Below are 12,107 nucleotides of genomic sequence, written 5' to 3' on the forward strand. Positions count from 1 at the left end.
ATCGTGGAAGCATTGCAGGCAAATGATTCTTACAAGGCATTTTGGAGTCCCGGAGAGCCCCATAAATTCTTGATAATAACAGACAAGGCCGAAGAGTTGCAACGAGCCAGCTGAACCAGTCCCTCTCCCCAAGGCTGCAGATTTCGGCAAGCGCCTTTGGAGGAAGTGTCCCATTGAATCCACATTCTAGCCCCATCAGCCATCTTCCTCTGACCCTTCCTTGTGTGAGGAACAATACTCTGTTTAAGGAATATCAGGAATATCAGAACATTGCTTCCTTGAGATAGACAAAGAAGGGTTGGGTCCTGGTATCAGTGACCTATATTTTTAATTCAACAATGTGGTAGACTAATAAGTGTTTTCCTAACACCCCAAATTCAAGATTTATAAAAGTAAGAAAAAAGGTGGGAAGAAGTTCAGGTTGGAGAAAAAGATAGAGCAACATGATCCTGGGGGTTCTGATACACAGCGATGGCCTAGCTAATATCACCCAACAGGTAGTGATGGAATCTTGGAGAATCCCCACATTTGGGCCATCAGACTACTTGATTTATATTAATCTGGCAAGTAAAAAAATTAGTGATTAGGGAGTTTGAACATCTTTTCATAAATCAATTAACTATTTGTACTTATTTATTAACTATGAATTAACTGTGTCCTTTGCCCAATTTTGTATTAGGTAGAGAACCTTTTTCTTATGGATTTATCAATTTTATAAATTAATGACATTAACCCTTTGTCTATTGTATTGCAAATGTTTTCTCTCAATTTGTCATTGACTTTTGACTTTGGATAGTGTAAAAATTTTATTTTCTGAAAGAAGTCAGAAATTTTTACAGATTGGTTCCATTTCTTTCTTTCTTTTCTTTTTTTTTTTTCATTTATACCTTCTAGATTTGGGGTCTTTCGCAGCAGAGTTTTTCCCACTTCAAGTTGATATATGTCTTATGTTTCCTTTCAGTATTTCACGTTTTAATGTTTAAATTTTTTATTCATTTATGATTTCTTTTGGTGGCAGGAGTAAGGTAGGGATTTAGCTTCCCCAACCTCCCCTTTCCAAAGGTCAGTCAATTCTCCAACAACATTTTAACAGTTATTCTATCTTTCCCTGGCTATTTAGAGATGCTCCCCACATTCTGTATCCCCAAATATATTTGGGTCTGTTTCCATATGCTATATTGTTTCATTGATCTGCCTATTTTTTTCTCAAGTACCAAGTAGTTTTAGTAACTATAGAGAAGACTTAAATTCCCTAATTGGTGTGTGGTCTGTAGATTTAAGAGGGCATGCTATCAAAGGGAATTGTCTTGAGAACAGGACAGACTGCTTTCAGATGCAGAACAAAATTACTAAATTATAGCTTAGATAGAGGCAGTGAACAAAAGAGAGTCCTGCCCCAAACCCAATCCACGAGTTAGAAGATTAGCTGCAGAATTCTAAGGAGAAGAAGGAGATGGAAGGCAATGAGTGAAATGAGATGGTACTTTGGGGGAGATCGGGGCAGGGATGGATGGTTGGGTGGATGGATGGACAGACAGGCAGACAGTGCTCGAGAGAGGGCTAGAGACGTTGCCGAACCAAGAATGGAAGGAAGAGAATAGAACGAAGAAAGGCTCAAACAACATTTCCCTAGTTGGAGGAAGACTTGAACACTCAGGGTGAGAATTTCTGTGGACAGCTAGGCACCGCTAATCTGATTTCTACACCAGGCAGGCTGCAGAATGGGCTCTGGTTGAGGTCCCCCATGACTGCCCCGAGGCTGCTCTGGGCTTTCTACTTTGGGCTTCTACCACCAGCTTCTGGTTCTGCTGACCAGCCTCCTTTGCAAGGCATCTTATTCTCTTGTCTTCCGGGACAACAGGTCTCCCTCCTTCTTTTCGAGAGATTCCTTTTCCTCTGCCCATAGCTGACCTACTGGGTACATCAGAGCCCTCCGTGCGTTCCAGACCTCCCTCTCTGGGAGCTCCATGCGGTTGCCTTCCCAGGCCGCAGACCTGGCTATGCTTGTTGTCGTCTGCCCCAAAGGGTTCCGTGGGCCTGTCTCAAAGTCAGCCCCTGTTCCTCAGCTTGCCACGTGCGAATGTGACACCACCCCCAGCCCTGTATCATCCTGGACTCTGCCTTTATCCTCATGGTGACTCTGGCCTTGGACCCTTTTCCATATCTTTTTGCTGCTATTTCTCCCTCTGCCTCTTGAAATCCTATAGATGCGGTGAATCTGCCCCCATCCCCCCCTTCCTCGGGTCAGGCCCCTCCAGGGGTCCCCCTGCCTCTGTTCTCTGCCACAATCCTTTCTTAAAGTAGACTGCGTGGGGCAGCTGTTCCAACATTCAAGTCTGATCACACCCTCCCCTGGTCTCCTGAGGGCGGCTGTAAACACCATCCTAGACGGGGTGGTTGAAAACAACAAACTTACTCTCTCACATTCTGGAGGCCAGAGGTCGGAAATGGGTTTCATCTGGCCCAAACACAGATGTCAGGAGGGCTCTGGGGGGCAGGGGGCGGGGAAATCATTTGCTTGCCTGTTCTGACTGGGCGAGCTGTGTGCCTTAGCTCGCAGACCTTTCTCCATCCTCATCCAGCTTAGTACCTTCCCGTCTCTCTGTCTCTCTGCTGGGGTTGGTGTTCCAGAAGCTCCCTCTGCCTCTCTTATAGGGACACGTGTAATTACGTTCAGGGCCCACCCAGGTAACTTAGGATGGTCTCCCTATTCCAAGAACCTTAATTTAATCACACCTGGGGGGTTCCCTGTACTGTACAAGGTAACGTTCACAGGCTCCCTAGATTAGGACCTGGGTAACTTTGGGTCCATTATTCAGCCTACCATACCTCCCATGGCACCTCGAACTCCTTGACATGGTCAAGGTCCCAGATGCACCCTCCTCCCCATTTTGCACAGCTTTGGGGTGCGTGCGGCTTCCATCTGGACCACTCTGTCCTAAACTTCTGCCAGTTCCTTCTCATCCCGGAGGCCTCAGCCTAGACAATGCTTCCTTCAGAAAGCTCCCGGGAGGGGCGCCTGGGTGGCTCAGTGGGTTAGGGCCTCTGCCTTTGGCTCGGGGCATGATCCCGGGGTCCTGGGATCGAGCCCCTCGTTGGGCTCTCTGCTTGGCAGGGAGCCTGCTTCCCTCTCACTCTCTGCCTGCCTCTCTGCCTACTTGTGATCTCTGTCAAATAAATAAATTAAAAATCTTAAAAAAAAAAAATGGAAGAAAGAAAGAAAGCTCCTGGGACCCCACTCATGTCCAGTTTAGGTGCCCTTCTGTGTGCTGCCCTAGCACCTGCTTCCCTTGCTAGAACAGTCTCCTGTTACTATCTCTTACTGCACCTTGAGGACGGGGCTGTGCCTGTTCTCTTTGCTGTTGAATCACCATCAGTAAGGGCAAAAGACACATACATGTCAGGCACAGGAGAAGTGATTGTGAAATGTGTACATTTAAATCTGCATAGGGGTGCCTGAGTGGCTCAGTGTATTAAGCGCTGCCTTCTGCTCAGGTCATGATCCCAGGGTCCTGGGTTCGAGTCCTGTGTTGGGCTCCCTGCTCAGCAAGGAGTCTTCTTCTCCCTCTGCTTCTGCCTGCTGTTTCCCCTGCTTGTGGTCTCTCTCTCTCTCTGTCAAATAAAAAATAAATAAATAAGTAAATAAATAAACCATAAAAAGGGGACTTTTTTTTTCATTTTTAAAATTTAAATTCAATTTAATTAACATATACTGTATTACTTGTTTCAGAGGTAGAATTCAGTGATTCATCAGTTGCATATAATACCCAGTGCTCATTACGGCAAGTGCCCTCCTTAATGCCCATCACCCAGTTACCCCATCCCCCACCCCCAACAACCCTCAGTTTGTTTCCTAGTTGAAGAGTCTCTTTTGGTTTGCCTCCTGCTCTGTTTTTCTCTTAGAAAGGATACTTTTTTAAAAAGTGGGCACTGACTAGTTATGGGTAATTATCACTTAAAAAACCACAAAACTTTCTCACCAGTCTGATTTTCTTTCCCCTTTTTCTTTCATTCTTTTCTTTCCTTCCTTCCTTCCTTCCTTCCTTCCTTCCTTCCTTCTCTTCCTCTTCTTCTTCTTCTTTGCAGTACATATGTATTCTGATTTTTTTTTTTTAAGGTAGTATGGAGCCCAGTGCAGGGCTTGAACTCACGACCCTGAGATCAAGACCTGAGCTGAGGGGGTGCCTGGGTGGCACAGTCGGTTAGGCGTCTGACTCTTGGTTTCAGCTCCAGTCATGATCTCAGGGTTTTGGGATCGAGCCCCATGTCAGGCTCCCTGATCAGCGTGGAGTCTGCTTGAAGATTTCTCTCCCTCTCTCTTTGCCATTCTTTCCTGCTTGTGTGAGCTCTCTCTTGCTCCCTCCATAAAATAAATAAATAAGTCTTAAAAACAGAAACAAAAACAAAACCTGAGCTGAGATCAACAGTTAGACGCTTAACCCATGAAGCCACCCAGGCACCTCTGAACTCCATTTTTTATGATTTTTTTTTCCTTTTAGGAAAAATCAAGAAATTAAAATTTAGAACTTAGAATGACTGTGTCCTTAGGATACCACTTTTGGGTACACAGTTGGGAACTGAGTTTTCAGAATGAAACTCAGCCTTCAACTCCCCTCCCTGCACCAATGCCCCCTTTATTAGGGGAACTCTTATATTTGTCTCCTGCAACTCCTTTAACAAAGTGTCAACATATAACAGCTTAAAACAACACAAATTTATGATCTTAGGGTTTTTTAGGTCAGTACCTACAGGGTCTCACTGGGCTAAAATCAAGGTATCAGCAAGGCTATGTTCTAAAGGACCTAGGGAAAAATTCATTTGCTCATCCTTTTCAGCTTCTAGAGTACACCATGTTCTTTGGATTTGTGACCCTCTTCCTCTAGCTTCAAAGCCAGCAACAACAGATTGTGTCCTTTTCACATTGTATCACCATCACACTGGCTTTTCTGCCTCCCTCTTTCATTCTCTTTTATATCATGGTGAAATACACATGAAATGTATCAACTTCATCATTTTTAAGTGCATAGTTCAGTGGCATTAAGGACATTCCTGTTGTTGCCCTAGCAACACCACCATCCATCCACGCAATGCTTAATGTTGCAAAACTAAAACTCTATTCTTTAGACACTAATTCTGCTCCTCCCCAGCCTTGGCAACCAAATTTCTGCCTTATGTTTCTATGATGTTGACTACTTTGGAGACTTCCTATTAATGGCATGACACAGTATTTGTCCTTTGGTTGCTGGCTTATTTCACTTGGCTGAATGTCCTCAAGGTTCTTCCATGTTATAGCATGTGTTAAAATCCCCTTCTTTTTTAAGGCTGCAGAATATTCCATGGTATGTGTCTAACATGAATTGCTAATCCATTCATATGTTGATGAACACTTGAGTGGCTTCCATCTTTCAGCTGTTGTGTTTTATGCTGCTATAGATGTGGATGTATAAATATCTCTTCAATATCCTGCTTTCAGTTCTTTTGGGTATATACCCGGATGTGGAGTTGCTGGATCATATGGTAATTCTATTTTTAACTCTTTGAGGAACTGCTGTACTGTTGTTTACATTGGCTGCACCATTTTACATTGCCACCAGTGGTGCACAAGGTGCCCTATCCTTCCACATTCTTGACACTTGTTATCTTGTGTCTTTTTTAAAAAAAAATTTTATTTATTTGACAGAGAGAGAGAGAGAGATCACAAGTAGGCAGAGGCAGACGGGGCGGGGGGGGGAGCAGGCCCCCTGCTGAGCAGAGAGCCTGATGTGGGACTCGATCCCAGGACCCCGGGATCATGACCTGAGCTGAAGGCAGAGGCTTAACCCACTGAGCCACCCAGGCGCCTTTTTGATACCTAGCCATTCTAGGTAGAGACACCTAGGTGTCTTTTTGATACCTAGCCATTCTAACACAAATGAGGTGATAATGTGATTTTGACTGGCTTTTCCCTACCAACCTGCTATTGAGCATCTTCTTATGTGCTGTTGTTCACTTGTATGTCTTCTTTGGGAAAATGTCTATTTGGTTTCCCTGCCCATTTATTAATTGAATTGTTGGGTTTCTTTTGCTATTGAGTTCTCTGTGTTCCTTATATATTTTGGATAGTAACCTTTACCAGATTTATAGTTTGCAAATATTTTCTCCCATTCTGTAGGTGGCCTTTCCATCTTGCTCTTTGTTTCCTTTGCTGTACAGAAGGTTTTTAGTTTTATATAGTCCCACTTACTTATTTCTACTTTTGTTGTTCATGACTTGGGTGTCATATCCAAAAAGTTGTTGCCAAGACCAGTGCCTAGGAACTTTATTTCTGTTTTCTTCTTTAGAGTTTTATAGTTTCAGGTCTTACATTTAGTCTAACTCATTTCAAGTTAATTTTTTTTAAAGTAGCCTCCACACTTAACATGGGGCTTGAACTCATGACCTCAAGAGTTGCATGCAGTACTGGCTGAGCCAGCCAGGTGCCCCTCAAGTTAATTTTTGTGATTGTATAAGATAGGGGTCTAATGCCATTCTTCTGCATGTGAGTTTCCAATTTTTCCAACATTCATTGAAGACACTATTCTTCCCTCATTGAATATTCTTGGCTCCCTTCTCAAATATTAATTTCATGTGCATGGGTTTTTTGCTGGGCTCTTAATTCTGTTCCATTGGTTTATGTGTCAGCATCATGCTGTTTTGATTGCTATAGCTTTGTAGTACAGTTTGAATTCAGGAAGCGTGATGCCTCCAGCTTTGTTCTTTCTGAGGATTGCTTTAGCTGTTTGAGTTTTTTTGTGGTTCCCTATAGACTTCAGGATTATTTTTTCTGTGTCTGTGAAAAATGCCATTGGAATTTTGATAAGGATTCTGTTGATCAAGAGGTGGCGTTGGGTAGTATGGACATTTTAACAATATTCTTCTGATCCATGAACATGGGATATCTTTCCATTTATTTGTTTTTGTTTTTGTTTTTGTTTTTTTCAATTTCTTTCATCAGTATCATTCAACTTTTAGTGTGAAGGTCTATCAAACACTTGGTTAATTTATTCCTAAGAATTATATTTTTTGATGCTATTGTAAATGGGATTTTTAAATCTCTTTTTCAGATAGTTTGCTGTTAGTGTATAGAAACACAACTATTTTTGTATGCTGATTTTGTATGCCGTGACTTTACTGAATTCATTGATTAAGTTTAACAGTTTTTTGGAAAAATCCTTAAGATTCTTAAAAAAAAGATTTATTTATTTTAGAGAGAGAGTGAGTGTGTATGAGTCAGGGGAGAGACAGAGGGAGAGGAAGAGAAGCAGATTCCCCACTGAGTGCGGAGCCCAACTCAGGGCTCAATCTCACAACCCTGAGTTCATGATCTGAGCCAAAATCAAGAGTTGATGCTTAACTGACTGAGCCACGGATATTCTATGTATAAGATCATATTATGCAAACAGAGACAATTTTACTTCTTCCTTTTTGACTTGAATGCCTTTTATTTATTTTTATTGCTTGAAGACTCTGGCAAGGATATTCAGTACTGTGTTGAATAGGAGTGGTCTAAGTAGACACCCTTGTCTTACTTCTGGTTGCAGAAGAAAAGCTTTCATGTTTTCACTGTTGAGTACGATGGTAGCTGTGGGCTTGTCATGTCTGTCTTCTATTATGCTGAGGCATATTCCTTCTATACTTAATTGGTTGGAGTTTTTATCCTGAAAGGATGTTGAATTTTATCAAGTGCTTTTTTTTTTTTTGCATCTGTTGAGGTAATCGTGTATGATTTCCATGTGTGGAGCTATCCTTGTATCCCAGGGGTAAATCCAACTTGATCATGTTGTATGATCTTTTTCATGTATTGTTGAATTTGCTTTGCTAGTTGTTGAGAATCTTTACATTTACACTCATTCTTTAGGTATATCAGCCTGTAATTTTCTTTTTCTGGTCGTATGTTTACCTGGCTGTGGGTATCAGGGTAACACTGGCCTCATAAAATGAGTTTAGGAGTATTTCCTCCTCTTCGGTTCTCTGGGAGAGTTTGAGAAGGATTGGGTATTGATTCTTCTTTAAATATTTGGTAGAATAGGCTTTGCTTTTCTTTTCACAACCTGGGAAGTTTTTGATTACTAATTCAATCTTACTCATTATTGTTTTATTCAGATTTTCTTTTTCTTCGTGATTCAGTCTTGGTATGTTATATGTTTCTAGGAATGTATCCATTTCTTCTAGGTTATCCAATTTATTAGCATATAATTGTTCATAGTAGTCTCTTAAGATGATTTGCATTTCTCTCATGTCAGTTGTAATGTCTCCTTTTCATGTCTAATTTTGTTTATTTGAGTTTTTTCTCTTAGTCCAGCAAAAGGTTTGTCAATTTTGTTTATCTTTTCTAAAAACCAGCTTAGTTTCATTTATCTTTTCTATTGTTTTTTCTGATCTCTCGTTTATTTCTGCTCTGATCTTTGTTATTTCCTTCCTTCTTCTAATTTGGGGCTTAGTTTATTCTTTTTCTAGTTCCTCGAGGTTGTTTATTTGGGATCTTCCTCTTTTTTTAATGTAGGTGTTTATTGCTATAAAGTTCCCTCTTAGAACCGCTTTTGTTGTATCCCATTACTTTTGGTATGCTCTATTTCCATTTTTGTTTGTTTCCAGATATTTTTGACCTCCATTTTGATTTCCTCTTTGACCGATTGGTTGTTCAGGAGTGTGTTGTTCAATTTCCACATATTCATGAATTTTCCAGTTTTCCTCCTCCTATTGATTTCTAGTTTCTACCACCATGGTTGGAGAAGATACTGGTATGATCTCAATCTTAAGTTATGAAATTTGTTTTGTCTGTAATTTACTTTGAAATGCATAAAAAATAAGATGGATTATTGAATAGATAAAGGAATGTATAGCTGGCCCGCTGTGTGATAAGGATAGTAATTTTTCTTAAAGACTATGATTTATTTATTTAAAGTATTTTATTTATTTATTTGACAGAGAGAGATCACAAGTTGGCAGAGAGGCAGGCAGAGAGAGAGGAGGAAGCAGGCTCCCTGCCGAGCAGAGAGCCTGATGTGGGGCTCAATCCCAGAACCCTGGGATCATGACCAAAGGCAGAGGCTTTAACTCACTGAGCCACCCAGGCACCCTAAAGATTATTTATTTGAGAGAGAGAGAGAACATGGGAGAGTGAACACAAGTGTGGGGGAGGGGCAGAGGGAGCTGGAGAAGCAGGGAGCCCAATGTGGGGCTCACTCGATCCTGGGAGCCTGGGATCATGATCTGAGGCAAAGGCAGACACTTAACTGACTGAGCCACCCAGGCACCGCAGCAAATGTTAAGGGTAGAATAAGCATATATTCATGGCCGTTCATTGTCTTCTTCATCTTTATGTTTGAAAATTCTCATAATAAAATGTTGGAAAAAACTTTGGGGTAATGCCATTCCCCAGAGAGAGTCAATCCTTCATTCCTTTATATACAGATAGACACATGCCGGGGATTCTTAACTGGGGGACGTTTAGCCCCCAGGGGACACTTGGTAATTTTTGATCGTCATGACTGGATGGTGCTGCCGGCATCCAGTGGGTAGAGGCCCGGGATGCTGCTAACAGTGCCCTCCGATGCAGAGGACAGTCTGCACAACAAAGAATGTTTTAGCCCAAATGTCGACAGTACTGAGGCTGAGAAACCCTGACATATATATCTGAATATCTGAATATTTATACCCATTTGTATTAATGTGTATATACATATATATATGTATATACACACACACATTTTAGGCTTACATATATTTTAAACAAAATTGAACTCATGGTTTTGTAACCTTTGTTTCCATAACATGTTGTCATTTTCCCAGGTAATTAACTGCCTTAAACCTTATCCTATTTTAATGGCAATTGTAGGTGTCTATGCTAGATTCATTGCACCCAGCTCTGTCTGGGCATTTTCAGGTGGCTGGCCAGTCTCTAGTGTACCTTAGTGGAGTCTGAGTCTTCCCTGACAGACATATCTCTATTCTGTGTGGTGAAGTTCTCTTCAGGGAAGACTTGTTGGTCACCCTTGGGACCACCTTGGGCATCAAACATTCTTAGTGACTGGAGCCCTCCAAGGGTTGTCAGTCTCCCCTTTGGGTGTTTCCCCCCCACCCCCCCAGAGGCTGTGCCAAGCAGAGGCAGCAGCCAGCAGTGTGGTATCTCACTAGCCCTGGGTCAGCATTGGGTTGCCTAAGCTGTGGATCTGGGGCGGGAACAGAGAGCCATGTGCCCCCTCCCCTGGCCCAAGTTCTGCATCCCTAAGGACCCAACTTGACTTTGACCTCTGTCTTTTTTCAAACATAGGTCTCCCCTTCTGATGAAAAGAGAACAGAAGAATGGACTACAGTCACCAAACCTCCCTCGTCCCGTGTGGACAAGATAAATACATCTCCAAGTAAGATTTTTGGCTTTAGTGTTATGCCCCCAGTGGCCAGTTCCATGTGGATGGAAGCCCCTGGCAGAAGAGCCTCTTCTGCCCATGGATGGCAGGGGCTCCCGTGTGTGGGAAGTAGGGAGCACAGCAAGGTTGGTGCTCTAGAATAAAACATAGCCCTGGGGCTGGCCATGGACAGCAAAGCAAAGGGGACCTTCAAGACACAGATAGTGTCCTGGAAGGACGAATTAATGGTGGTTGCCCTTTGTGCTGTCTGTGGTGTCCCCTGAGGCAGTCCCCGCTGGGTCATATCCCTGTGCAGCTGGGGGTCTGTCCGGAATGGACTCAGGTGAGCTCTGAACAGAAAGAGACAGCCTTATGGCTTTATATGCACTTAAATCTCTTGAGCTTAGATTTTTTTGCTAATGGGAGCCAAAATGGACTTTTTCAAATGATAATTTCGAGAATAGATTTTTCTATCCAGCACAGGGATTCACTCATACTGAATGCTCTCTATCTGAAATAAATGTTTAACTTATCCGAGGCCAAATTGTTTCAATTCCTTTACACATATTTGGCCACATACAGACATGCAGTTGTGTGAACTGTGGCTTGTTCTTATTGCTTCACTGAGGGATTTCTTCAGGGCCCTTGACTGGACTGGCCAGTTATATTAGATCTCTTTGCTCAAAAGTCCCAAACAGCTTTTGCATTAGGTTATTTGGAGTCACATTTTTCAACTAATTCATTTAGGCTTGCATAGAATGACTCCAATTTTTCTAGGTTTAACTTGTCAGGAGCTTCTTGGAATTTCAAGCCAGCTCTGACCTCTGGTGTGGCCCCAAATCGCTCCACTGAATGGTGGCATTCAGAGAGTCCAAACTTTTGCCTGAGAGCAAGCAAGAGCACAGGACGATGTCTTCAAGACCCTGCCTTCCCAGCCTGCAGGCGCTAGCATGCACCTTCAGAGAAAACCGGAGTAGATTGTTCTCAGGTTGGATGAGGGCTCATCCAAATCACAAAGGTGGGAAGTCCTTGTTCTCTCTCATTCAGTAGAGCTGTGTTTCCAGGGGGCCACCTGAAAACCAAGATTTAACAGCAAAGCAGGCTAATATGGGGGGTTTCAGAGGAAGATTTGCAAGTTAAAAAAACATTTTTTTTTTAAAGTTTATTTATTTAAATAATCTCTATACCCAACATGGGGCTTGAACTCACGACCCTGAAATCAAGAGTCACACACCCCTCCCACGGAGACAGCCAAGCACCGACCCCAATTTTTTTTTTTTTTTTTTAAATAAACTTAAAAGCACTTAGAATAGAATGAAAAGATAAAAACTTGTGGAACAGAATACTGCCAGGGCCCAGAATCCCCTCCTGCCCCCTTGTGGTCACTGCTCCCCAAGGTGAACTGCTCTCCGGAATTCTAACACCCATTTTGAACTCTGTATACACGGGATCATTCAATACGTGGCCTTTGGAGTCAGGCATCTTTTCCTCAATGTAAGGTCTGTGAGATCCATCCATGGGGGTGAGGCTCATTCATATTCTTGTTACTATGTAACATTCCACCGTGTGACTTCAGCTTCCTTTATTCATTCTCTGAGCTGTTGACGGGAATTTGTGAGTTTTTAAACCCGCTGTAAGGTCATGTCTCTGAAGCATTAGTCAGTGGGTCCAGATCGTCCCTTTTAACTTGCTGCAAAGCCTAGAAGTTCCCGAGTCTCCCACAAGCCTGTATTGCTTGCC

The 12,107-nt window shown here is 42.5% G+C and overlaps 1 protein-coding gene across 8 annotated transcripts in view; it reads left to right on the forward strand.

Moving 5' to 3' along the window:
• RASSF2 (Ras association domain family member 2) overlaps positions 1-12,107 on the forward strand; it is a 41,283-nt gene that overhangs the window by 14,202 nt on the left and 14,974 nt on the right. For all 8 annotated transcript variants that reach the window (XM_013046053.2, XM_013046054.2, XM_004772827.3 and 5 more), the window contains one exon: positions 10,292-10,382. In XM_013046053.2, coding sequence (XP_012901507.1) covers positions 10,324-10,382 — 59 coding nt within the window. In that variant the 5' untranslated portion in view covers positions 10,292-10,323. The remainder of the gene's footprint in view (positions 1-10,291; positions 10,383-12,107) is intronic.

This window comes from Mustela putorius, unplaced genomic scaffold (genome assembly GCF_011764305.1).
Source record: "Mustela putorius furo isolate JIRA1106 unplaced genomic scaffold, ASM1176430v1.1 tig00000874_pilon_pilon_pilon, whole genome shotgun sequence".
In the NCBI taxonomy this organism is placed as follows: Eukaryota; Metazoa; Chordata; class Mammalia; order Carnivora; family Mustelidae; genus Mustela; species Mustela putorius.